This window comes from Furipterus horrens, unplaced genomic scaffold, assembly GCF_987537825.1.
Source record: "Furipterus horrens unplaced genomic scaffold, mFurHor1.1.pri manual_scaffold_3, whole genome shotgun sequence".
Taxonomy (NCBI): Eukaryota; Metazoa; Chordata; class Mammalia; order Chiroptera; family Furipteridae; genus Furipterus; species Furipterus horrens.
This window is the reverse complement of record NW_028327173.1, coordinates 173,975,805-174,003,800: the sequence shown is the minus strand read 5'-3', so window position 1 is coordinate 174,003,800 and position 27,996 is coordinate 173,975,805. Positions and strand designations below refer to the sequence as shown.

The following is a 27,996-nucleotide window of genomic DNA, read 5'->3' as shown; positions in this document are numbered from 1 at the left end:
GAAAGGTGGGAAAAACCTTACCCTTCAGGAGCTTGCCACTTAGGCTTTTCTTCAAAGACCTAGACTTCACTATAGATATTGTTCCTTTGAAGATGGAAGTACAAGGACTTAGGGGAGCCAGAAAGTTGATAAAATTCCAGGCATTCTTTCCAAGATGAAGAAATGAATCTTAACCTTAGGTCAACTGAACTATATTCACCTAGAATTCTATATGCTCTTTTGGCTTATGATAAAATTGTTAATGCTTGCATAGTGCTATTTCTATTTACGAAGTGATTTTTTTACATTCATTTTTTAATATTAATATCAAGTTAATGCTAACATTCTATATACAAAGAAGCAGGCTCATTGAAATTCATGAGCTTGCCCAAGGTCATGCAGTTACAAAGTGGTAAAGCGTTCATAGTGAAGTGCAGTCAGTGTCCAAAGAGCACTGACCCACCAAAAGCTGAGGTTGTAGGGAAAGCTGCCTGCATAATGTGAGACCAAGTCCTAAAGGGTTAATTTAATCAGGCAGAAGAAATGGGGAGATGGAGGGAAAGTAATTCCAGCCATGTGGGGTAACATATGCAAGGACACAGAAACATAAAACTGCATGGCATTTTGAGAAAATTAAGGCTGCACAGCGTACATTTAGGATTTGACCACCACAGAGACAGAGGTGTTAGGTCAGGAACAGAAGGAGCTTATAAAAGGAGCACCTGCATGTGAACGGCACATTTGGTAAAGTAGCAAGAAAAAAAGAAAAGGGTGGACCCAGTGCTTAGGAGTTTGGACTTGATCCTGTGAGTAAAGGGGAATCAAATAATTGAAGGTTCTCTGTTATATAGGTGATTAGTGACAACACAAAGGTTGCTTTGGAGAGTTGAAGGATATCTAAGAACGCTAATATCATAAATCAAGTGAGACACAGTGTTAACCTGAAAGGAAACTTAGTCTTCTTGAATAGCAACACCTATTTGAAATTCATTTTAGCATTTTCTAAATAGTTTTCTGCATTATACAATCCTGTGGGTGTCCCAGGCCTTCATAATGAGCACAGTGGAAATATAATAGTGCTTTTGATCCATAATTTCCCACTTGTCACAAAAACCCATACAACTTTGATCTAATTGGTTCTTTGGGTCTCTGTGTATTGTTTTTACAGCTTCTCAGGAAGGTTCATTCCCAGTATGGTCTCTTCAGCCTTTCTTGAAATGGAAGGACTTTTAAGATACATGGCAGCTTTTCACCTTTGTCCCATTTTACTCTTTTTTTTTTTTTTTTTTTTTTAACCTTCTAGAAAGTTTCTGAATAGTGGTAGTGAAAAGTTGAAAAAAAAGGGGGGGGGGCAACAGGTTCCTACAGAGAATGGTGGAAGCATTCCAGTGGCCATTTAGACTTTTGTGACTGAATTGAGCCTATTATATATGGGTGTCAGGGCCAAAAAATTGTCTATGTCTAGTCTGAAACAACAGTGTTGATTTAAATTTATATTTACTCTTCCTTTTGAACTTTTACTAGCAGATAATATTTGAAACAATTTTGGGGTCCATGAATCAGAAGGAATACAGAATTCATCTTCTATATATGAAAAAAGCATTAATTATGGGAAATTTGTGTTTGTTTCATTGTTCAGATATTTTTCCAGTTGCATGTGGACATTTTAGATAAAAACTTATCACTGCTGAGTAATGCAGTGAACTCCCTTGCTCCCTGTGTTCTTCCTAATCTGCTTGTAGTTATCTCATAGGCTTGTTTTGAGAATTATATATAATGTGCTTAGAATGTGGATCTCAGAAAACTATACCTTATTTGTAGAAACTCACATATAAGTTAATAAGGCTGACCAGTGCATAACTGTACCTCATCACAGGCAAAACAATGTAAAAAATATTAAGAAGGTGGCCAAAGTATTCAGTAATACCTATGTGAAGCTGTATGGGATGTTATAGAGATATTTGAGGAATTTAGAATAGTGTATAGCAATTCTGATAGTCATGTGCAGTGTGCACTAGGGAATATATAATATCCATTCTTTTACTAAGTTTATAAAGTTATTCAGTTGACCAATTTATGAATGTGTAGTTTCCAGAAGCAATCATTAACTATAAGCTTTCTTCCCCTCCCTTTTCTGGTGTATTTATAAGGTCTGTGTGCATTATTATGATTCTAAACCATTTTAAGTTTCAGACATTTTACTTATTCATTCTTTTATTGAGTGTAGAGAGAAGGGGATGGAGGGAGAAAGAGAGGGAGAGAATCATCAATGTGAGAAAGAAACATCAATCAGTTGCCTCCTGCACGCACCCCTACGGGTGACTCAGCCCACAGTCCAGGCATGTGCCCTGAATTGAACCTGCGACCTTTCAGTTTGTGGAATGATGCCCAATCAACTGAGCCACACTGGCCAGGGCAGTTTCAGACGCTTTAAAAATTAATTAGTATTCATAATATAGGGTAGGGCACAAGTAGGTTTACAGTTGTGAGTTTATTCTTGTATTGTATTATTTTCCACACTAACAACTCTAAACCTACTTTTACCCCACTCTGTATATTGAAGAGAAAATGATACTCCCAATAAAATAAGGTAGAAAAATTAGGATTTTTTTTCTGTAAGTACCCAAATTATATGATGTTTGACATAACTGTTATCATCTCTTACGTCTTTTTCATTCAAAGGTTAATAACTTTAATGATTAATTACCCTTTATGAGGCACAGGACATCATGGAAAAGTAATGGAGTCCAAGATGGTAGAAGCTTTCTTGATCAGTTTCTGCCTCCAATAAAGCGGAACTATAGGGAATAGCAACCAGAGATTGACATGCTTACTGAAAAAGTGTTAGAGACTTTTATCTCTTACTCTTTTTAACTGTATTATCTCCCACTAGCCCGGACTAGAAAGCAGTTTTGGATGGCACTAAAATCCTAGTGGCTCATGTGTGGAACCCTGGCATAGTCTTCTGAGAACCCCATTCTAAACCAAGCCTGCTTTAGACAGCATTTTTCATTGACCTACTGAAATAGCACAAAGATGTGAATGACATGTGTGAGGACTTGGCACTACCTGACCAAAGCATTCAGGACTTTACTTTCTCTTTGCAGTGTTCATTAGCTTAAAAACTCATCTAATATCAGTTATTTATCCACCTTGTGTATTGCTCAAATGTAGTAGTGCATGTCGTGCAAGTGTTGCATATAAATTTTTAAAGTATTTAGTATGATTTTCTTTCCTCCATTTATCAGCCCCTCTTTTCTTTCCTCTTTTACTGGATTGAATTGTTTGGAATTCTGGTTGTCCTACAGGATTCTTCTGTCTTTCATGGACAGATGTAGAACTCATCAAAGTGTGTGGTAGGTAGCACATAAAGGTGGACCTGGTTTACATTTGTTTTCAAATCATCTCTTACCCTACCTCAGCTTATCAATTTCATCTCTGCCACCTCCGTTTCAATTTTTACTCTTTGTTCTAGAGAGGCAGCATTGTGTAATGTTTAAGAATGTAAGTCACTGCTGAAGGCAGACTGCCTGGGCCCAAATTCCAGCCCTGCCATTATTTGCATAACTTCAACTTAAATTTTTTGTGCCACAGTTTCTCCTTTTGTAAAATATGGATAATAGTACCTATCTCTTAGGGTTGTTGTAATAAATGAGTTAAAATATTTCATGATCTTGAAACATCCCATGATAAATAGAAAACTCTATATAACAGCTTTATGTAATTTCTCCATTTGCCTGCTTCTTCTGTCCTTTCAAATTCATAACCCACTTTACGTTCTTATATTTCGATTTGTTGTCTCTTTACTGACTTAGCCTTTTTTTTTTGGCCTTGACTCTTGGTAATTGACGCTGAATTAGGCATAGTCCTAGAACGTTTATAACTGTTGCCTACTCTTGTGAGAAACTGACTGATTTTTGGCTAGTCTTTAAGGCCCCAGAAAGAGCTGTGCTGTCTTGACTCTTCCTGGTTTGGACACAGAGGGGTGCACCAGTCATTCTCTTATAAACCTGCTGCCTGTGGGAAAGGAGAAAATTTTTTTCCCATAAAATCATTCTAAATTCTTGAACATCTACTTTTATTGGTATGCAGATCCTGTCACCAGATGTAGGGAGGTACTGACTTTCATCCCAAAATCATTTAGAGGATCTCTAACCAGCTACCAGGACTTCTGATACATTAGAGAAATTTACAGCTTTATAAAGACTAGTCAGTTTTCAGTGGAGGCAGAGCCAGTCGTGTTCTTGGCTTTCTGCCATGTTGGCAAGACAGAAACGGTCCATGATTCCCCTTACAGTGGAGACCTTGGCATGAAAACTTGGAGGAATTTCTCTTAATTGACCTGCAGTTGAACCAGCAGAAGTGGGGATGACAGTTGGGTTATGGCACCCAGTGCAACATTGAGCTTCAAATATCAATCTTCGTTTAGTCCAGGAATTTGAAGAGGTGATTTCTTACCCAGTATTGGCAATAAAAGCCAAGTGGGCTGAGAGAACAGATCTTTGTTGTCAAATCCCTTATTTTGAATCCTTGACTTTGGGTACGGATATAATCTCTCTGTGGCCCAGTTTCTCCTTTGTAAATGGGGATCATTCCAGCTTTATGGGGTTGTTACTGACTATTTCATTGAAGAACGCATATGTAGAGCACTTAGTATGGTGCCTGGTTCAATAAGTATTAGCTGTTTAAGCAGGGCTTGTATACTGGTTCTTAAACTAAAAGCCCAGCTTCTAGAAATTAAAGTGTGTGGTTGACTTTTATATACGAATAAGAGGAATAGGAATCTATGGCTCTACCAAAATTACTTCAGCCTAAATTTGATGACATATATACACATAACACCATATGTACATGTAACACCATACACACACACACACATCCCCCCGCTCCCATCTTTCCTCTTTCTTTCTCTTCTTTGTGTGTGTGTGTGTACTTAAACCTGCTTAATCTCACCCCCTGAGAGTTCTGGGAATCACAAAGGATCACATTTTGTTCCATTCTGAGGTTGAACAAAATGAAGACCTTTCCAGGTGAAGTGAGGACAGTGGAATACTCTTCAGCCTCTGCATTGTCTCTCCTGGGGTTCCCTTGCCTATGGAATGACATCCTATGTTAGACTAGTAGTTTGCAGATTTTGTTTAGCCTAACAGTCAAGTGCAAGATTGTTACAGATTAGATTCTCAGATCATCCTGGGATATTACATTCAAGAGACCTGATCCTGGAGCCTGAGAATCTTCCTCTTTACTAGGTATTCCAAGTAATTCTGATTGCAGGAGTTTATAGACTTCACATTAAAAACAGAATTACCAGTTCAGCCAGTCCATGGTTGCATTTCTAGAGTTGGCTTTCAACCCACAAATTGGTACCTTTATTTCATCTCTGTTTTGCTTTTACGTACCTATTTCAGCTCTGTCCTTTCAATTTAAAACTTTCATATCCTTACTGATTTTCTGTAAACTCAGTCTAGCAATTATTGAGAAGAACAAAGTCCCCCAACTATAATTTATTATTTATTCTTTTACTTCTGTTGGCTTTTATTTTATGTATTTTGAAGCTGTTATTATGTGCATACACACTTAGGATTGTTACATCCTTTTGATGAAACAATGCCTTTATCAATTTGAAATGACTCCTTTTATCTATGATTTATTTCTTGTATTGAAGTCTACTTTGATACTAATTTAGCCACTCCCAACTTTCTTTTGATTAGTATTTTATGATGTATCTTTTCCTGCCTTTTTACTTTTAAACCTGTATATGTCTTTACCTATCTATTACTTGTTGCTTTTTTAAATCCATTTTGACAATCTCTGCCTTTTATTTGGTCTTTTAGGCCATTTATATTTAATGTGATTAATGCTGTTTGAGTTTAAATTGACCATCTTGCTTGTTGTTTTCTATTTATCCAATTCTGTGTGCCTTTTTCCCTTTTTTCCTGCCTTCTTTTAGATTATATGTTATGATTTTCTTTTATCTATTATTATTATTAGCTTTGAATACTTTGTTAATTTTTTGGATGCCATTTTACATTTTCTGTTCTGTGCTAGATTTTGTAGCATTTTAAAAATATTTTGGGGGGCTTTGTTCTAGTACACAATTAAGTTACTTCACATTAGTTTAATCCTATCGGGGCTTTCTTTGAGCTTTATGAGAGTGGTCTTTAGTTTTGGGATAATTTATCCCTACAACTGGGACAATACCTTTCTGAGGACATTACTCAATGCTCCATGGATTAGGTCTTTTTTACTCTGACTCATTGTAACTTGAACTATTCCCAGCCTTATATGCGCTCTGGATATTGTTTCACCTACTCCTTTCTAGTGGTCATTTTCCCTGGCCTCACGTAGTTTTCTCCAGTGTGTGTAATAGGTAAGTATTCAACCGAAGACTCAACGGTAATCCTCCAGTGATCTCCAGCACTGTTTCTGTAGGGCCTTCTGTTTTGCAGTATTTTGCTTCACAGGTTCTAACTACCTTGGCCTCTCTGAACAATGAGCTGGTTCACATCTGAGCAAAACCTGTTCCTGCATTGCAGCCTAGAAGCTCTAGGCACTAAGCTTGGTCAGTTGTAGCCATTCAGCAATCACTGTCCTCTTCTGCCTATATGTTTTATGTGATTTTTCTAGTTGTTTAAGGGGCACATTAAATCCAGTATGTTTTAGTCTATCATGGCTAGAAATAGAAGCCTGTCCATCCCATATAGCAAACTAATTTACTGTCTCCATGTCAAGGTCCTCCTGGGAAAGTATCGAGACTTAGAGCCCCCACGCAGGCCAGGCAAAGGAAATGAAGCCTGTAAGACCTGACCAGAAAACTGGGAAAGCTGGATGCATACATGCCTCGATGCTATAGCCAGTGGGCCCTGGTGGGAATCAGGCCATGAGAAAATGCTTTATGTCCTTTGAAGCTTGCCCTGTTCTTTTACCTGGCTTGATCACTTGATCATACCAGCAGCAGAGGTTTTAACTTTAACTCAAAATGAATTTACCCTCCCTATTTTATGGCCATCTGAAGTCTTTGTGTCCAGCACACACTGACCTGAGGGAGATCTCAAAGTTCCTTCAGCTGTTATCCCTGAATAATATCTGTTTTCTGTAATCAGCACTGTTAATATTAATTAATGGACTTTACATGTGTGCTACATGCCCTTAAGCTTACTGCACTCAATAAAAGTCCTTGGAGGAAGGCAATCGAGGCATTTGTTTCTCAGACATTTGCCGGCCTTCTCTGCCCTAGCACAAACTGCCTGGGAAATCTTCATTTCATCCACGACACCAGGGGATCTCTGCAGGTCAGGGGTCCCCAACATCTCCATTCTTGGAGGTCTTGTCTCTGTTTCTCTCTTTGTTAGGCACAACCCAGTACTCATTTCCTACAGCCTTCCTGCCTAGGAATGTTGAAATGGACAGCAGTGATACGTTTAGAGAGCTAATGTGGATCAAATGGCTGTCTTGCCACACAGTAGAACTGGGATGTCTTCTGCAGCTGCTTTAATGGACTGTAGGATAGAAGCTTTTTTAGACTCGTACCTCAGAACTCTTAGCTGCTGCCTCTTTTTGCTGGCATAATACCTGTGGCCTACCAAACCAATTGCTGCATTTAATTTCTAATGCTTCGTAATCTCCATCTTTTTTTTCTCTTATTTCCTACAACTCTTTGTAACAGACTCTTAAGGATCCCTGTTTTCACATCAAAGGACCCACCTTTTACTGATACCACCAGGAAGTAAGTCAGGATTAATCTACTAGTCATAGTGTGTCTATAGTGAGCTCATCTGCAGGTCTTAGCTTATTTGGTTTATTTTCTGAGCCTGCTTCTCCTATTGTCAAAATGTGAGATTTTCATTTTGGAAGAGATGTTAGGGGAAAAGGGAATTTAGCTAAGCTAAATGGATGAGGATTCTAGAAGGCTAGTTTTGATATAGCCAGATTTAACCCCTGCATGTGGTTTTAGAAACTTTAAAAGATACTATATGAATTAGAATAATGCCATAATTTGGAATAGGATTTTATAGTTTACAGAGTGCTTTCACATACATTATTTTATTAATTTCTGTTATAGCCCTGCAGTGAGATAGATGTTACAGATGGCAAACTGAGGCTCAGAGGTTAAGGGATGGAAGTGAAATTAGAGCCTATGCCTTTTGAGTCCTTAACCAGTTTCCTTTCTCCTATGTACCATGTAGGAACTCATAGCTTATGCCACCTGAGCAGATATGAAGATTTTATGCCAATAGTACCTAATACCCTGGATTATTTTATAACCTGTGTAAGAATTGCCTACTTTACTGCTACTTATTTTTTCTAGTCAGTAATTTTCTAAATATATTCCTCAAATTAGTTTTTTGTGACTTTAGTCTTAGGAATAAATTTTTCCTCGGGTTCTTTTTGCATGTGTTCAGGTTTTTTCTTTATGCTTGCTGGCATTCTGATCTTGAATTACACAAATATTTTTTCTCCTATTTCTCCCCTGTTCCTCTTTTACAAAAAAAATTTTGTTTGCTTATTACTCTTATTCCAGAAATATTTATCTAGTGTCTCCTAGGTAAAGGAAGGGAGTGAACTACCTTGAGTTTACAAAAAGCTTTCCAGAGAAATTTATGCTTGATTTGAGTATTAAGGAAGGGTGTTATTGGCAGAGAGGATGGCATGTCTAAAAACTTGGAGTCACAAAGGAGGATTCATGCATTCAGAGGACTCCAGAAATTCTGTTTGGCAGGAACATTGGGAATATGATAGAAAAGGGTAGAAGAAGGAACTGGATAGGTAGAGTCTAGATCAGGACAGGCCTTTCATAGTGAAAATTTCAATTTTATCCTATGAGTGTGGAACATAAATGGAGAGCTGGAAAGTGATATCATAACCAGGGAGACTTGCATTATTGCAAGTGAGAAACAGTGAGGGTCTAGAGCTATACTTTTTGAGTGGTTATTTTAGGGGTGGAAGTAGATGTCAAGCAAGTAGAATATGTACACCATCAGCGCTGTATGAGTAAGTGGAAGGGAAGTCCAGGTTGCCTCTATAATGTTTTTAGCTTAGGTGGATTGTGGAGATTTCCCACCCAGGTTTACCCTTAGGGTAGCTGAGGGATGCTAAATAAGTTTATTTTGACGTACTGCATTTAAAGTGCCAATTGCATATCCAGCTATAGAAGCATTTAGTGGATATTTGTGTATATGGGTCTGGAGCTCAGAAGAAAACAGCACTGAAATTAAAATGCAAAAGTCCTCATAATTTAAGTCAGTGGTCATTAAAATGGGTGTGCAAATGCTGTATTGAAGTTGTTACAATGAAAATGTTTGAATTTATTTTTACTTTCTGTTCTTTCAAAGATTTTATTTCTGTATGTTTTAAAATGCATAAAACATTTTAGAACAGTAATATATGCATGATTTATAATTATAATGAGAATGTACTCAAAATATTTTTGGAGATTATAAACTTAAACTGTGTAGTTACTTCTGGGCATTTGCTTTACAATAGCAACCTGGTAAACTTTTTTAAAGTACACATTTCTGAATCCTGTCTCCAGGGACTATTTTATTAAGTGTAGAGCAAGGAATTCAAAAAAAAATCTATCTTTTATTTAACTCGAATGATTCTGACAATCAGCCAAATTTGAGAACCACGGGTTAAAACCATGGAAAACATTAGAGAATAGAATGAAAATTGAGGAGAAGATAAGGTAGATCAGTTTGAATGACACTCTGCTGATTCTAGAATGAGGAGATCAGATAAGATAAGATAGGTTTGAATGACACTCTGCTGATTCTAAAAGTTCCAACTGTGTTAATTTTTTTTTAAATTTTAACCTGATAGAAGGGCCCTAGTCAATATTGCATTGATTATCTCCACTAAGCTAAAATTAACATTAAAAATTCAAAAGTCTGTGCTGGCTGGTGTGGCTCAGTGGACCGAGTGCTGGCCTGTGAACCAAAGGTTGTCAGTTCGATTCCCAGTCAGAGCACATGCCTGGGCTTTGGGTGGGGTCCCCAGTTGGGGGCATGCAAGAGGCAATCACACATTGATGTTTCTCTTCCTCTTTTTCTCCCTCCCTTCCCCTCTCTAAAAATAAATAAAATCTTTTTAAAAATTCAAAAGTCACAGGTTTCTCTGCCATATCTATGTAGATAATATGCAAAATTTTTGAGTAGCCATGTACCTAGAGAGAACTTTTTCCCCAAGCATGTAAAATTCTTCATTTCCTAAAACCACCAAAATATTAAACTCTCAAGGGTAAGGACAAAAGAGCCTATGATTTAAAGCATTTTTTTATTTTAAAACATAGAGATTGCTACCAACATCTAAAATCTGCCTTCTGTGAATTAAAATTTGAAAAAAGGATGAAAATGTAATATGAATGCCTGGAAGGATTATGTAATAAAAACTTTTGGGGATTGTTAGGGACTCAATTATGCCCCTTCAGCAAACTTATCTTTTAAAGGCCTTATTGCCACTAACTTAGACTGTTACTGTGTTTGGAGATAGGATCTTTAAAGAGATCATTAAATGTAAATGAGGCCATTTGAGTGGACCCTAATTCAATCTGACTGTTGTCCTTACAAAAAGAGGAAATTTGGACATGCAAAGAGATACCAAGGATGCCCATGCACAGAGAAAAGACCCTGTGAGGCCACAGTAAGAAGGTGGTCATCAGCACGCCAAGGAGAGAGGCCTCACAAGAAACGAAACTTGCCAACACCATGTTCTTGGACTTCTAGCCTCAAGAACTAGGAGAATATAAGTTTCCCTTGTTTAAACCGCTCAGAATGTGGTATTTTGTTATGACAGCCCTAGCAAACTAATACAAGGACTGTAAGCCACTTATGCAACTTTATAGTTACACTAATGAAGAACTAAGAAATAGATGCAGGTTTTAAAACTCTGTGGCCTTGGCTTTTGAAACAGAGGAAGCAAACAGTATTTAGAGTATAATTACATTGTCCAGAGTTTCTAACGTCTGTGAAATTGGATTAAACTTGGTGAGTGGTAGATATTATTGCCTAAATATAAGTGTAATTGTTACTTGTCAGTGTGATCAAATGAGGTGTATATATTTCTTTCATAAGATAGAATTTTGAATAATTGCTAACTACTAACCCAATTTTGCAATTATAACATTATAGACAGGTTAAATGATGATTATGGTAAATATTTACTTTTGTTTTACATTATTCCTCCAGATTATAGTTCCTATCTAGTGAATAAGCAAGTAAGTATTCAAGTATTCAAATAGAAGATAACATTTTGATATCTAGTTTCTAATTTACTACCTTTCATTTCATTTACCAATTAAACATTATTATTTTGTACATAATGTTTTATCACTCACCTTTTGGAACTGTCAATTCATTATTTTTAATTATTGATTTTATTATGAAATATCTCAAGTATGGCAAAGTCTAGATAATATAACCAACAATCAGTAGTACTTCCCCTCACTTAGTTTAAGGATTAAACGTGACAGATGTAATCAAAATTTCTGGTGACCCCTTCCATTCCTCTTTATTAAATCCAAAAGTAACCGCCCTCCTAAATTTGCTGTTTAGTCCCATGCATTTTTTAGGTTATTAGGTTATTGTGCATGTTTGCTTTTTTTGCTTGTTTTGACTTTATATAAATAGTGCCATTCTGTTTGTATCCTTCTGCAGTTTGCCTTCTGGTTCAGGTTAGGTTTTTGAGATTTATTCACGCTGATACATATAACTCCAGCTATTTATTTTTACTGTATATAATAGTATCCCATTTCATGAATATATCACCATTTGTTTTCCTCTTTGGACACTTAGGTTGTTTGCAGTTTTTTGCTATTATAAACATTTCTGTAATAAAAGTTTTTATATATGTCTTCGTGTCCAAATGTGCCAGAATTTCTCTAGAGTACATACCTAGGAAAAGAACTGTTTCAAATTCCACCTCTGATGATTACCTGTCAATCTGAGTATATTTCATGTTACAGGTTTATTGACTATTTGAGTTTCCTGTCATGAAAATCTTGCTGTATCAGGTAGAGTCCAATCAGGAGACAGTAACTACACAATAATTTCAACAGAGAGAGTGTAACAAGAAGGAATGAAGTAACAAAGCAAAGAAAACTCTGAAGAATACAAAAATAACTGATGCAGGTCCCAGCCTCCCCCAGTAAGACTCAGATGAGCACCCAAGGAAGAGACCAATTCCTCTCAGGGCTGAAATTCTGACTTCCTTTGAGAGTGTGGCTCTCACTGGTCGCAGTGTGTGGCAGTGTGGCAGACCTCCTCACAGGCCACCTGAGGGGTTGCAGGAGGAGACCAAGGAGAGGTGCCCAGTAGGTTATAGTCCACTGAAACTGCCTAGGGTCTAACTGTGCTGGGGAAGCTGCCCTTGCTATTAGCACCTGGTCACTGCTGAAAAGTGAAATTCACATCTTGCAAGAACCCAGTAATGTGACCACACTGGAACCAGGAAGGGAAACCCTTTCCTCTTTTGCTATAAAGGATTGTTTGATAGAAATAGTTCATCAATACTTTAGGCACATATTGGTTTAAGTAGGCCTCTGTGGGGTTGATCTGGAACCTTAGCCACCATTTATAGCATTAATTGTACAAGTAATGTAGTCAGAGTTTCCAGGCATTAAGTTCATAACAAACCTTAAGAATGTTTCTACCTCTTTCTTTTCCATCCTTCTTGTCTCTCATTATGCCCTTCGCTTGTTCTTGTCTTCTACTTTTCTTATACCTAATCTTTACTGATTTCCTTTTCTCCTGAATACCAGTATTTCACCCCGTTTTCCTTTACTGTGTGTTTCCTTCCTCTTTAAGTCCTATGTAGTCAGATATGCTCTGTAAATTTCTAAAGCAGCAGCGAATTATAGGCACACCTTGGACCCTAAGTGGGTAAAGCTGTGGGTATAGCCAAGCTGGAGGAAAAGGGCCAAGATTTCCTCTGTATACATATATGCATAGTATAATGTGGGTTGAAATAGTTCTTGAAAACAGTCATTTAAAAAGCTTATAGTTATTCCTTCTGCTTCCTGGTGTGAGTAGCTTTTTATACAAAAAAATCTTGATTGCCAAATTTCCCCTATCCACATATAAGAAATCCACTCAGGCTTTTGCTTAAATAAAGGAAGTGGTCATAGTGGGGAAAATGGACCTCACTGTATTTTCTAGTCAAGAAGAACCCACGTATTTCTTTTGATTCTAATAAAGGCCTTTCTTTTATCGTGATTTGTCTAAGTTATAATTAGGATAATGACTTAGTTATTTTCTGATAGGCAGGTAGTGATGATAAGTACTAGTGTTTTTACAAGTTTAAATTGACTTTTCAACGAGTGTGTTATAAATGAAAACTACTTTGTTTCAGCTTATTTGTTTCATCCATTACTCAGCGAAAAGTTTTCCTCTGATCCCTGTCTATATAGTCTGTTGTGTGTCATGTGGTGGCATTTTAAATGTATATATGCAAGTTTATATTTCCCTTAAAAAGACAAAATAACAGGCACCTTCTCCTATTCAGCTCTCCATTCTCTGTAAGTGACTTGCTCTAAGAGAGCTTCAGGAGCTCAAGACATAGGTGGCAGAAAATAGAGGGGAAGGTCGAAGATATGTACCACCAGTAATTTCTGCTGCATCCTTTACCCACATTCAATCATATAACCAAACCTAGTTGCACAAGGAGACTAGAAAGTCTTTTAACTGAGCATATTGCTGTCCTGAATAAATTATTACTGTTACAAGGAATAGGGAGAGAATAGATATAAGATAGGCATCTAATAGTTTCTCCCAAAATATGTGATCTTTATTTTTCCTGAATGTATTGAGTCCTCCAGAGAATAAAATAGATATAAGAAATTTGCTCAGTTATGGAGGCTGGCAAATACAAAATCTGTAGAGGCGGTAGCCTAGTTTGAGTCCGAAAGTCAATGGGCTGCTGTTAGAACCAGGTAGAGTCAGTGACGCTGTTCAAAGGCCCTCAGGAGAGGGGAATAAGCTCCAAGATTCCCAATGGATGCCTGAAACACAGATAGTACCAAACCCTATATATTCTAGTTTTTTCCTGTACTTACATACATATGATAAAGTTTAATTTATAAAATGGGCACACTAAGACATGAACAACAATAACTAATGATAAAATAGAACAATTATAGCAATATACTGTAATAAAAGTTACGTGAATATGGTCACTCATTTCAGGGGACTCTTGCTGAAGTCCTTCTATAGGCTCAGTGCTTTCTGGCATTATATTGCCATTAGTCAGAACAGGTTTTCTGTTCATGTCTCCCACCTACAAATTTAATGCCTTTTCCATCTTACCACACACTATGGCTGTAACTTCTGCAGTTTGAGGTGTGAATTTTTTTTTCCTTCTTTAAAATTTCACAGGTGGAAGATTCATTCTTACTGAAGATGTTAGCAACCTAAGCATACAAATGGTTTTCTTTATTAAGTCAAGAACTTTTACTTTTTCACTTAGGAAGCACTTTACGTCTTCTCTTCGGCATATCTGAATTGCCAACATCACTTCTTCTGAGCTTTCGGGCCATTATTAAGTAAAGTAAGAGTTACTTGAACACAAGCACTGGATACCACGACAGTCAATCTGTTAACCGAGATGGCTACCAAGTGACTTAATGGGCAAGTAGTGTGTATAGCATGGATACACACAGATTTTATCACACTACTCAAAATAGTATACAATTTAAAACTTATGAATTGTTTATTTTTTGAATTTTCAATTTAATATTTTCAAATCATGATTTACCATGGATAACTAACTGAAACCAAGGAAAGCAAAACAAGTAGTGCCATGATTTATTTATTTAAAAATATTTTTATTATTGGCATCATTCCATGTCAGTAGATACGGAAACCTCTCTCTTCTGAACTGTAGGTGTATTATCCACTTATTCATATTTTTATTTATTCAGTGAATATTTTTAACACCTATATGCCAAGCAATCTCAGCACTGTTGATGTTTTGGGTCAGATAATTTATTGTTGCTAGGCAGGGTGTGATAGAGTGGGGAAAGTTGTTCTGTGCATTGTAGGGTGTTCAGCAATATCCCTGGCCTAGATGCCAGTACCACTACCAACACCTCCCCCCAAGTTGTGATAATCAAAAATGTCCTTGAACATTGCCCAAATGTCCCCTAGAAGACCAAATTGTCCGGGGTTGAGAAACACTATCTAGCCCTTCTCTCTTTTCCTCCTCCTATGCAATAGGGACAGTCTGGCATGGGGTTGAGTGAAGAGGTGTAGTCATGAGAAGCAGCCTGGCATGGGACATGGGAGGCCAAATGGGGTGAGGGCAACCACAAGGGATGATGGCCTATTGTGGAATGTCAGAGCTCAGGTGGGTTTAAGAGTGCATATGGGTGTGAGGGTATTCTGAGCCTGAGTGAGGGTAAAAAGGATGTCTGTATTGATGAGGCAGGGGCAATCTTCTCTAGTCCAAAACAGAGTGCTTCATTTATAAGGCCCATTTAGGGTGGTTTCCCAGCATTAGAGCTTGGCCCCTATAGAGATCCATTATACTTGATGATTTAATATCTGTTACAGCATATGATTAGGGATCTGTTGACTGATGTGTCTATTATTCACAATTGTTTTAATGGTAGAAGTAGCTAGACCAAGAACATAGTTCACAACTCTCTTGATACTCACCTGCTAACATCTGGCAAGTACTTTAACCATGAAAATAATCCCATCAACTTCTGGCCAAGCTGGAGGCATAGACAGACACTCTGCATCTCCCTCAGCAACTAAGAAGGAACACAACTACCTCAAAACTAGAGATAACCAGAAGTTCCAGATAATCGAGCTGCATGGAAGTAAAACAAACTAAGACATAAAGAAGAAATACTCATCCAGACAGGTAGGAGGGACGGAGCCGGGGCAAAAAGGACGCAGTGTGGTGGCAGCAGCAGCAGGCCGGTGGAAAATGCAGTCACACATTTTAAAAAGTAGGAAGGGACACCTGGGGAGTGTTCCCAGCACCAGACCAGACTGCACAGCCCATGGTTCCAGCACCGGGGACAGTAAAGCCTCATTGCTTCTGACTGTGCAAACAAGTGGGCGTTGGGACAGAGGAAGAAACTGCTGGTCTCTAAGTAGAATCCGCTTGTTTGAAGGGCCCCCCATGGTCCTAGAACATCTGCAGACCCACTCACTATGGGAACGACAGCCAGGGCAACAGCTAGAGGGGCGCTGGCCCCATGCAGAAGTGGGAGAAGTGCCTGGAAAAGTGGTGAGTGCTGACCAGGCGACATTGTTCTGTCTCAGACCCCTCCCCCACATACAGCACCACAATGTGGTGAAACGGGTCACCAGTACTGACGAATACCTAAGGCTCTGCCCCTTACAATGTAATAGGATCAACAGCTCTACCTAAGACACAGAGGCAAACAAACACAGGAGCCTGTCAAGATGAGGAGACAGAGAAGTATGGCCCAAAAAAGGAAATGGATCAAAGTTCCAGTGAGAGAACTAAGTGACGAGGAGATAGCCAACCTAACAGACACAAAGTTCGAAACACCGGTGATAAAGATGCTCACAGGCTTGACGTAAATGCTTAAGAATGGCAAATGTATAAGGGAAGAAGCTAAAATTATGCTAAATGAAACGAAGGAAAATGCACACAAAACCAATTGTGAAGGGAGGGAAACCAGGGTTCAAATAATGATTTGGAACTTAAGGAAGAAAAAAACAGTCAACCAGTACAGAATGAGGAAACGAGAATTGAAAAAATTGAGGAGAGGCTTTGGAACCTCAGGGACAACTTTAAATGTGCCAATATCCAAATCATAGGGGTGCCAGAAGGAGAAGAGGAGGAGCAAGAAATTGAAAGCTTATGTGAAAAAATAATGAAGGAAAACTTCCCAAATTTTGTGAAGGAGATAGACATACAAGTCCTGGAAGCACAGTTCGAAACAAGCTAGACCCAACGAGGACCACACCAGGACATATCATAATTAAAATGCCAAAGGTTAAAGGTAACGAGAGAATCTGAAAAGCAGAGAGTTACCTGCAAAGGGGTGCCTATAAGACTGTCAGCTGATTTCTCAAAAGAAACTCTGCAGGCAAAAAGGGACTGGCAGGAAGTATTCAAAGTAATGAAAAGCAAGAACCTACAACCAAGACTACTCTATCCAGCAAAGCTATCCTTTAGAATGAAAGGGCAGATAAAGTGCTTCCCAGACAAGGTAAAGCTAAAGCCAAGCCATTATATGAAATGTTAAAGGGACTTATTTAAGAAAAAGAAGAGCAAAACTATGAACATTAAAATGACAACAAACTCACAACTATCAACAACTGAATCTAAAAAATAAAAACAAAATCCAACCAAGCAAACCAGAACAGGAACAGAATCATAGGTATGAGGATCATCTGAAGGGTTATTAGCTGGGATGAGGAAGGGGAAGAAATGGGGAAATGGTACAGGGATTAGGAAGCATAATTGGTTGGTACAAAATAGACAGAGGGAGTTAAGAATAATATAGGAAAGGGCGAAGCCAAAGAACTTATATACATGACCCATGGACCATGAACTAAGGAGGGTGGGATTGCTGGAGGGAAGGGGGGTACTGGGTGGAGGGGAGCGAAGGGAAAAAATATTGGGACCACTGTAACAACATAATTAATAAAGTTACTTTAAAAAATCCCATCTTTGTATCTGACTCTTATCAAACATAATACTAATCCAAAGACACCAAATAAAAAAGTAAATAATATATTATTCCACTATATAAATTTTAAAAAGTAAAACTGATCTGTGATGCCAAACGTTACGATTATGTTTATCTTTGTGAGGGTTGAGGGCTTAGCACCGGGGAGATGAGAGAAAGGGGCTTCTGAAGTGTTGATAATGTTCTCTTTCTTGATCGGGGTGTAGTTAATTTATAAAAAGCCATTGAGCTGAATGCTTATGATTTGTACTCTTCTGTATGTGTCCTCCTTTAACAAAACGTTCACCTCTCACTATCCTACTTTGTTATTCTTGGAAAATAATCAGACTATTTCCTCTGAATCAGATAATTATCTTAAAATAGAATGTTAATGGTTGACACACTCTGCAGCATAAACCAGCTTAAACAGATATGCAAGCACCACTCCGACCAAGGCAGGCCCCATTTGGATTGCTAATGAAAGTGCTGAGTCTTCCAAACCTACCAGCCGGTGGGATAATGCAGAATGAGCTATATCCTGTGCAGCAATTTTCAACAGCCTTTTATTGAAGTCAAACTTTATGGTAGGTACTCATCTTTTGGAAACATTGCACCCACATCCAAGGATCCCATAGAAGTGAAGAAGACTATGAACAATTAGAATGCAGTGTTGAAAAGCTTCCTGAAGGAGATAAGTACAGAAGTTACTAAATGAAGAAAATGGGGAAGAGCATCCCAAATGGAAGGAATAGTATATGCAGGGTACAGAAGTGTAATTAAGCATAACACGTTCAGGGACCTGTCCTTGTCAACATGGAAAGCACAGGGGCCATCAGCATTATCTTATGTGTCTCCAGAGCCTGCTCTAGTGTCTGGTTCATGGTAGACATTCAAATATTAGATGAAAAAATGCCTAAAGTAGCATTGGTATGTGAAGAGGTATTCCAAGGAAACATCATAAAGAGTTTATAAACCGTCCTGGGAAGCTCAGAGTTTATCTGTAGAGCAGTGAGAAGCTGTAAAAGAATTTAAATATTAGAATAACTTGAGGTATTTTAGAAAGGTTCTCTGACAACTCTGCAAAAGATGGATTGAATGTCTAAAGAAGAGAGAGTAAGATAGGGGTATCTGTATGTGTATGTATGTGCATGTCCTTACACATACACATGCTTGTGAGTAGGCATTTGGTAGGGGTGGTGAGAATCGTACAGTTGAAGCTAGGGAGGAAGTTTCTGAAATAAAACAGGTAGAAATGATAAGAATATGTACTCAGTCACTGCCTGTAGAACTGATGCATAAGGAATTAGGGTGATTTAGAAGATACAATAAACACTATGTACTTAATGTCCTGTTATTTATTCTAAGAAGCATTTGAGGAGGTGGCATCTTGGATGACACCCAGATTTCTTTCTTGAGTGACTGGCTGAATGCTGTCAACACACCATTCCCTATGAGAGGGAATACAGGTGGAGTAGCAAGTTTGTGTTGTGTTGTTTTCTTCTGTTTTGTTTTCTACCAGAACTTAGTGTCTTCCATAACTTTTTGCCATTCTGGTAACTTGATTATCTACTAGGAGATATTTAATTGGCAGTTGAATATTTGGGTCTGGAGTTCAAGTCAAGATAGAGACCTGACCTTCTATCAAAAGAATACATGTTTAGATTAAGCTCAGACAAAGAAAGGAGTTGGAAGTGCTGATATGAGCTATAAACTTGTTTTACTGTTCTTAAAAACTTCCATAATTTTTATGGGGAGAGATGGTTGGCTCTGGTTTGTAAGTTTCATATTAGACTGACAATATAAAAGTTCCCAAACTATTTATTTTATAATTACCAGCACATCAAAATAGCCTGTTTTTCTTGGGGAGAGGATAAGGGGACTTTCCCTGTTTGAGAATATAGGTTGCATTGTGTAGTTGGAAAAGTTTGAATGAACTTTGGAGTCATACTTTAGTTGGAATCTTGGTTCTCATATTACTTTAGTGTGCCTTTTGGGCAAGTTACTTAGTTTCACTAAGATGAGTGAGTTTACTCATTTGTAAAACTAGGATAATGAAAGCTGTCTTTTAAGATTACTGTCAAGATTAAATGAGATGAGCTTTTTAGTCTGGAAGATAAAGACAGCTATCTAAATCTCTCCATTCACTTTCCCCAAAAGCCAGAAGACCTAAAAGAACCACACAGGTGCATACTCACACAAACCACGCTTAACTCACACTTTTAGCATTTCTACAGGACTGACAATACCAGGAATTTTAAGTTACCTGTATGTAAAGAAACACCAAACTACAGCAGCTCCTGGTGCTGCTACAAACCTCTGAGTCTGGCAAGTGAGGCAAAGAAAGGCTTAATTAAGAGACAGTGAAAAAGAGGAGAGGAGATCAGTGGTTAAAATGAAACACAAACAGAATTACCCTCAGAAAGAAAGCTTCCCCCACACAGCTGGCAAAACAGGAACACAGGCTTTGGGACTCAGTGATTCATAGCGCCAGCTGGAGGGAAGGTGTGTGAAAGTGAGAGGGACCTGAAGTAGCAACATCAGAGAAACGTTCCTCCTGGGAAAGAAGACAGAGATAGTATGATGCCGCCCCCCCCCCCCACCCCTTTGGAGCCATGGCAGTGAGAGGAAAGAAGAAAGGAGAAAATTTAGGATCTTAGGGAAATGAAAGAGAAACAAGGCACACAAATTCCATCCCTACCTATCCACTACCTCCACATCATCCATTAAAACTGCTGCTCTTATTAACCAGCGGAAGCACACACTGTTGAACTAAGAACTCAATCCATAAAATGATCACGAATAGAAATAAATCAAATGCCATACAGAGCTACTCTAAGAGGTATACAGAAAATGTGTGTAAGTGGACCCACGCAGTTCAAACCCATGTTGTTCAAGGATCAACTGTATAGGATAATGCAAGAGGAAATAAAACACGTAATAGGTTTTGAGTACATCACAGTACTAGTGTGGTACAAGATTTTTCAGGACCATCTAATTAATTTCCTATCCGAAACCTGCAATTAGCCTTTTCTTCAAGGATTCTTGGTTGGTTGGTTGGTTGGTTGGTTTGGTGGAAAATGGTATTTAGAGATCACAATATTTTTTTTACTTTATTTTTTATTTTATTTTTAATATGCTTTATTGATTATACTGTTACAGTTTTCCCAATTTCTTTTCCCTTTGTTCCCCTCCACCCAGTGACCCCACTCCTTTCAGTTGTCCCCCCCCGTCCATGCCCATTGGTTGTGCATATAGTTGTCAACATCTTCCTGTCTACTCCACTCCCTCCTACTATGCTTCTTAATTCCTGTACCATCTCCCTCCCTTTCCCCCCTTCCCCCTCCCTGCTAACCTCCCCCCATAATGTTCCCCATACCTATAATTATTTTCCCACTCTCGTCACCTACTTAGTTTGCCTTTGTTTTGGTTCCCTAGCTTCTGGTGTTGGTTGGTGCGATATAGTTTTTATTTTAATGTTCATAGTTTTGATCCTCTTTCTCTTAAACAAGTCCCTTTAACATTTCATATAACAGTGGTTTGGATCTGATGAACTCCTTCAGTTTGACTTTGTCCTGGAAGCACTTTCTCTACCCTTCTATTCTGAATGACAGCTTCACTGGGTAGAGTAATCATGGTTGTAGGTTTTTGCTTTTCATTACTTTGAATATTTCTTGCTAGTCCCTTCTTGCCTGCAGAGTTTCTTTTGAGAAATCAGCTGATAGTCTTATTGGGACCCCTTTGTACATAATTCTCTTCTTCTCTCTTGCTGCTTTTAAGATTCTCTCTTCAACCTTAATTTTTGACATTTTGATTATAATGTGTCTTGGTGTGGTTCTTCCTGGGTCCAGTTTTTTTGGAACTCTTTGTGCTTCCTGGACCTGTAAGTCTATTTCCTTCCCCAAGTTAGGGAAGTTCTGCTTCATTATCTTTTCTCATATTTTTTTCAATTTCTAGTTCTTCTTCTTCACCTTCTGGCAGCCTTATGATTCAGATGTTGGCCCGCTTATAGCTGTCCCATAGGTTTCTAAGCCTCTCCTCATTTTCCTCACTTTTCATTTCCTCTTTCTGCACTGTTTGACTGTTTGTTCCTTCCCTATGTTCCGATTTGCTGATTTGATCCCTGGTTTTCTTTCCCTCACCACTAGTTTCGTATGTGTTGTTGTTCACTTCAGCAGGACTAGGGTTCATTGCTTCCCCGTCTTGTTTAAGATCTGCTGTTAGGTCTGTAAGTATTCATATAACCAAAGCTCAGGACTGTGCCTCAGAAAGATTTCCTATCTGCTGCTCCATTAGATTAGATATTTGCTGTCTGGTCAGCTGCGTCAGCAGGATCTCTATCATGATCTATGCCAGCCTGACAGTTTTGTGTTTACCTTTGCTTCTTGGGCGGGGCTGTCACACCTCCTATGCTATAGGGGGTGGAGCCCTGTGCACTCATCACAGCTGGGCAACCCTTCTCACCACGCTGTGGCATTTTCTGTGTGGGTGGGGGTCCAAGGTGGATTCCTGCTGTTCACTCTCCACTGAGAGACCCCACCTCCATCCCCACCCCCTCCAGGCCTTACAGTCCAAGGCAGTGGAGGTCTGCCTTCCCCGGCGTTGGAATTGCAAGCTGACGAGTCTCGTCTGCAGCCGGGGGTGCTCCCCGGGCGCTTCTCGCCTCCCTTTAAATATGGTGTCTGTGCTCACTGCTGTTCTGCCGCCGTCACCGCTGCCAGCAGAGCTTGACCTCTTCGCCCTGGCTTCACCCCTCCTACCCATCCAGACGAGCACCACTTCTTTATAACTTCATATGTTGGACTTCCATTTATTTTCTGGAACTTTGGTTATTCCTGGTTTTGCGGTAGTTGTATTCCTTCTTAGTTGTGGAAGGAGACAGAGCATGTCAGTCTAGACCTCCATCTTGGCCGGATGTCTCCCTAGAGATCACAATCTTTATGTCAGAACTACTCACTTATACTGAACTGGTCTTAGTTTCTAGACCTTATCAGTGGAAGAGCTTAGGACATTTTTTAAAGAGAAAATGCATCATTAGTTCATGGTGACATTTCTAATTAAAATTTTAAATTACACAGTTTTTTATTTCTTTGACTTTTATATTTGTATCTTTTTTTCTTGTGCTAAAAATCTTGGTTTCTAATATATTAACATAGTTAATATAGTTATCTTAACCTATATTTTCAAATTAATAACACCAGTATTGTAAAATTAATAATTATAACACTGTGGGTACTGTAAAGGTTTAAGATATGTTTGTATTTTTTGTCCATACCATATATCCTAATATATATGTTCAAATTACTATTCTAAATAAATTATTTGAAATAATTTTTATGTATGTGGTCAAACCAAGAACTTGCTACAAAATTAAGTTCCTTTGTTTTATTTTGCTTTTAATTTTTAAGGCTTTGTTATTTCCATTTTATTTTTTCTTTATTTCTTAAAAATTTTCAAGGATTCAAGATAGATTAGCTAATAGTTGTTTACATAAATAAATAAATAGCAACTAAAAGTCTTATAGGTTTATAGGGACAGGTTTAATCAAAGAATTATTTAGCTATTTGAGAAAATTTTTCTTAGTTTTTTCTAAAAATTGAGGCACTTAACTATAGTTAAAGGTTTCTGTTATTCTGGTATAGTTACTGGGAGCCTATAAACTCCAGGGTAGCCCTAAAAAATGCAACACCATAATACTGTAACTGAGCAAAGCAGGGCTTATTCATGTGGTACCTTGGTGTATGACCCAGCAATTAATGTCGAGAAAAAAAGGTCTTTATTTACAACATTTCAACCTTGAGGGACCTGGGAGCAAGCACTTCAGCTCAGAGCCCTTTTCTCTGACAAGACCCAGCACTTCCCTTGCTCGCTTGTAAACCAAAACCAAGCCCAATAGTTCCTCATCCCTTATCAGTCAGCTTTCTCCTTCAAGATCTGGGATATGTTGTCTTCAGCCTCCACGTAGTATTCCAGAAAAGCACGTGTCTTCTTACACTGGATCATGGTGAAGTCAAGGAAAGGCACAAGTCCTAAGTGTCCTTACCCTTATGTCCTGAGTTCCAAGAGTCCAGATAGAGTCTGGGTCTGCAAGGCAGAGTCCTTGGTGGCTTTGGAGTCAGCTGGGGCAGGCACGATCAAACCAGCAGCGTGCCTGCTTTTTTACTAGCCCAGGCTGCATGGCCTGAACCTGACTGCAATCTATATAGCTGCTTGCTGCTTCTTACATGGCTGCTACATTATTCTCCTCCTCACATGGCTGCTACAACATGCTCCATCATGGCACCTTCCTCATGCTCTTCTGACATGCTCCTTCCTCATGCTCTTCTTTCTTATTCCAGCTCTTAATCCAAAACCGTATGGCCCCTTCTTTCACACCAGACTTCACAGCGGATGAGTGTCGGTTCTATATCCTTTCAAACTGCATGGCCCTTCTTCATTGCTCCCTCTAGTTTTAAATGCTGACCCTGAGCACCAGACATCATTGTTATGAAAAGTATCTTAAGCTGTATTATCCTCCCTTTTACCCAGGTAGCAGCACAAGCTATTATCTAGCTATCAGCTTGTCATAGATCTGCAAAGTACCTTAAAAGCTGTATTATCTTCTTCCACCATCCCCCAGACCATGGGCTCTGAGAACTTTGGGGATCCCTCTCCCTTCTCTGTTTCACTACTGCGCACATTACTAAACTACTTATGGGAGTTTCATATCAATATTTTCTAGCACATTGAAACTCAGTAGTCTTGCATTACACTTGTTTTAACTCCTTAGCCTACTAATTTTGGTTATTTAGTACCTCAGTTATATAGATAACTACTCATCTACCTTTCTAATGCAAAAGTAACTTTTATGTGTAATATTTGATAAAAGGAAAATTATATGCAGAAAGAATTAAATCCTATGGCTTGAAATCTGAAATTTAAAACTTTAGTCATGAAAGTTTGCTTTTGCCAACAGCAGTAGCAAAATACAAAATTGTAATTACTATGTCTCTTTATAGGAAATTGGATTCTAAAATATATTAATTCCATGATTTCTCTTTTTAGAGGCCGATAAAATACCAGTAATGCGTGGACAGTGGTTTATCGATGGTACTTGGCAGCCTCTAGAAGAAGAAGAAAGTAATTTAATTGAGCAAGAACATCTCAACTGTTTTAGAGGTCAGCAGATGCAAGAAAGTTTTGATATTGAATTGTCAAAATCCATAGATGGAAAAGACGGTAAGACTAATTAATACATGTACTATGTTATGTAAACCAGATAAGTTGTTGGTAAAGTTTAGAGTTGTTTCTAAGTTTGGCAGAGTAATTTAGGAGTGTTAGAATTTATAAAATTCATTAGTTTAAACATTTGATAATTAAAACTTATAGGTCTATGAATTTCTGAACTATCTCAATTTTTATTTTACTTAATCTGCTCATTTAATGGCATAACATGATTTACTATAAGTGACAAATTGTTAATGCATTCTCTGAATTCTTTTCAGTGGTTTTTCATTATCAAAGAAAAATTGTCATTACATCAAAAGAGAGTTTTGTTAATATTTTAAGGTTGGTTCTTTTCCTGAAGTTTAAGAAAAAGTTTAATTTCTTTTGTGTAAGTATTGCTTAAATGTCTCCATATCGATAACCATAGCAACTTTTAATTTTAAACAATTTACTTTTCCTTATTCAGCATTTATGAATGTGTTTGCAGTAGTTTAAAATATGTATATAATAGCTAAGATTACTCTGTCTTGTTATGTCTGCTCTTGAGTAAAATTCAAAATGTGTAGTAAAGTTAAAATACTTCTATTGTTCCATTTACTGCAGGCAGTGGAATCAACTATTCTGGTGAGTATAACAATACAGGTGGATTAGAATTTGTATATTTCTCTAATTTCTTTTTAAGAGTTTCTTCATCCATGCTTGCCTTTATTTGGGAGGTTTCTTGGCAAACCCTACTAAATCAAGTGATCTTTTTTTTCCCTTTTCCCCTCTTAAACATCTTCAAAGCAGAAAAACTCAATATTGATAAAGTAAAACAGCTTGGAAGAAATGAATTATGTGATTGGAAGTAATTGTTTATATAACATAGTTAATGGCAAAACAGTGAGCTTTAAATTGGCTTATTTTTTCTCATTGTTAGTAACATCCAAAGTCTTTTCTCGCTCCTACTCTTTTATTTTCTCTCTCTTTGAACACACGCACATATGCCCACACACACAAGCAAGGAAACTGTACAGTTTAGCTTATAGCAAATTACAATATCTTTTATAGCTAGCTGATTAAAAGTCTATGTAACTGAGGAAAGTTTTGGCTTCTGAATAAATTGGCAATTAAATCTAATAATTGTCTATAATAACAGTTGTCTATTATGTTCTAGATACCATACTCATGTATATATAAGATAAAGCCTTCACTCTTCATATTATCAGGAGATTTTGAATGCTTTCATATGTGTTAGACACTTTTATGAAAGAAATAGGGTTTCTACCCTCAAGGACTGTTAAGCCTATTAGAGAAGACAGAGCCTATAGATGAGACCAGTTACAAAAAGTACCAGATAATGGTAGATAGTGAATATTATACATTATGAAAAGAGATTTGGAATAAAGAGAGTTTGATTACAGTGCATTGGGTGATTCAGGTGAGGCTTTCTGGAAAAATCCCATTTAATAATTGAAAACATTTAAAAATATAATAATTAGGAGCTCTTATTAAGTGCTGTGGGAAATTTCTAAAAAACTAAACATTGTTCTTGCCTTGAAAAACATTAAAATACTAATTCCTTTTCTTTATTATCTTATTTGTATTTTAGTTACAGTAGCTATTGCCACAAGTATATTGGATATGTTTAATATTTTCTCCTTATTTTCCTACTAATCTCAAAGTAAGCATTGAATTAAATAAATTGATAATGTTTAGCATTATTTTTTCAGCCCACAAATAGAAATTTGTGCTTTAAATACTTTAATCTAAATTTAATTTTTTCTGAAGGTTAAAATAAAAAATTATTATCTTTTCACCCCACCTCCTAGCCTAGGAGACATTTATCTAGCAGTTAAACAAATGAAAGCCTAGAGTTTCACTGGGGATAAATCATACAAATAAAATCAGGCCTTTAAATAAGTAATTTTATAAATACTTCAAACTAGTACTGGATTAGTACTTTACTCATTTTATATTTTATCTGTAAAAAGCAGGAATTAGTAGGAAAGAAGGGAGGGAGGAAAGAAAAGGAAAAAGATAAAGGAGGAAAGAAAGAGAAAGAGAGAGAGAGAAAGAAAGGAAGGACGGAAAAGAAACAAAGCAAGAAAAAGTTAGTTGAGCTAAAAGGGTTAGTCTGTACCTCAGTCTAGCCAAAAAATACATACCTTCAGTTTATTTGTAAGAAAACAGATGAACTCAAATTGAGAGACAGTCTGCAAAATAACTGACCAGTACTCTTCAAAAGTGTTAAGGTCATATGAACAAGATGGAAGGAATCTTTTCACAATGTATACTATCACCACAATGTACACTTTAGATATTTTCTCGAGTATACCCTATTAAAAAACTGAAATTTTTTTTTAATCTCAAAGTCATGAAAGACATGGAAAGATTAAGAACTTTGTCACAGTTTAGTGGAGACTAAGGAAATGTGACAGCAAAATGCATCATGGTGTCCTGGACTGGACTCTAGAACAGAAAAGGACATTAGAAAGAAAACGGGAGAAATCTGAATAAAGTCTATATTTTAATTGATAGCATTGTGCTGATGTTAATTTCTTTGTTTTCATAATTGTACTGTAGGTATGCTAACATTAGGGGAAGCTGGATGAGGGATATATGGTCACTGTACTATTTTTGGAACTTTTCTTAAGTCTAAAATTATTCCATAATAAAAAGTTTTAAAAAAAAAATCAGTAGGGGAATTAAAATAAAATACTAAACATATTTAGCCCTGGCCTGTGTGACTCAATTGGTTGGCATGTCATCCCATAACTGAAGGGTTGCAGGTTTGATTCCTGGCCAGGGCACATACCTAGGTTGCAAGTTCAATCCCCAGTCTAGGCACTTACAATCCCAGGTCCAGGCATATATGGGAGGCAACCAATCATTGTTTCTCTCTCTTGCTTTCTTTCTCCCCTCCTCTCTCTTTAAAAGTAATGAAAAAAATGAAGTCCTCAGGTGAGGATAAAAAATATATGTATTTATTTATCACCCCACCCCCCGCAAAAAAAAAAAAAAAAAAAACTCAAGAGAAACAAGAAATGAAGTGTAAATGGAACAAAGAGAAAATAAATGGGAAATGATAGACCTAAATTTATCCATATCAATAACTACAGCAAATACATATATGTGAACTAACAATCCAACTAAAAGGCCGGAGATTGACAAGATTTGTTAGAAAT

The 27,996-nt window shown here is 37.6% G+C and overlaps 1 protein-coding gene across 4 annotated transcripts in view; it reads left to right on the top strand.

The window, feature by feature from the left end:
- The window catches only part of DDHD1 (DDHD domain containing 1), an 80,983-nt gene that overhangs the window by 2,420 nt on the left and 50,567 nt on the right, over positions 1 to 27,996 (top strand). For 2 of the 4 annotated variants that reach the window (XM_090270896.1, XM_090270894.1), the window contains exons 2-3: positions 24,668 to 24,841; positions 25,433 to 25,453. In XM_090270896.1, coding sequence (XP_090127022.1) covers positions 24,668 to 24,841; positions 25,433 to 25,453 — 195 coding nt within the window. The remainder of the gene's footprint in view (positions 1 to 24,667; positions 24,842 to 25,432; positions 25,454 to 27,996) is intronic. The other 2 variants (XM_090270897.1, XM_090270895.1) reach the window with 1 other exon arrangement.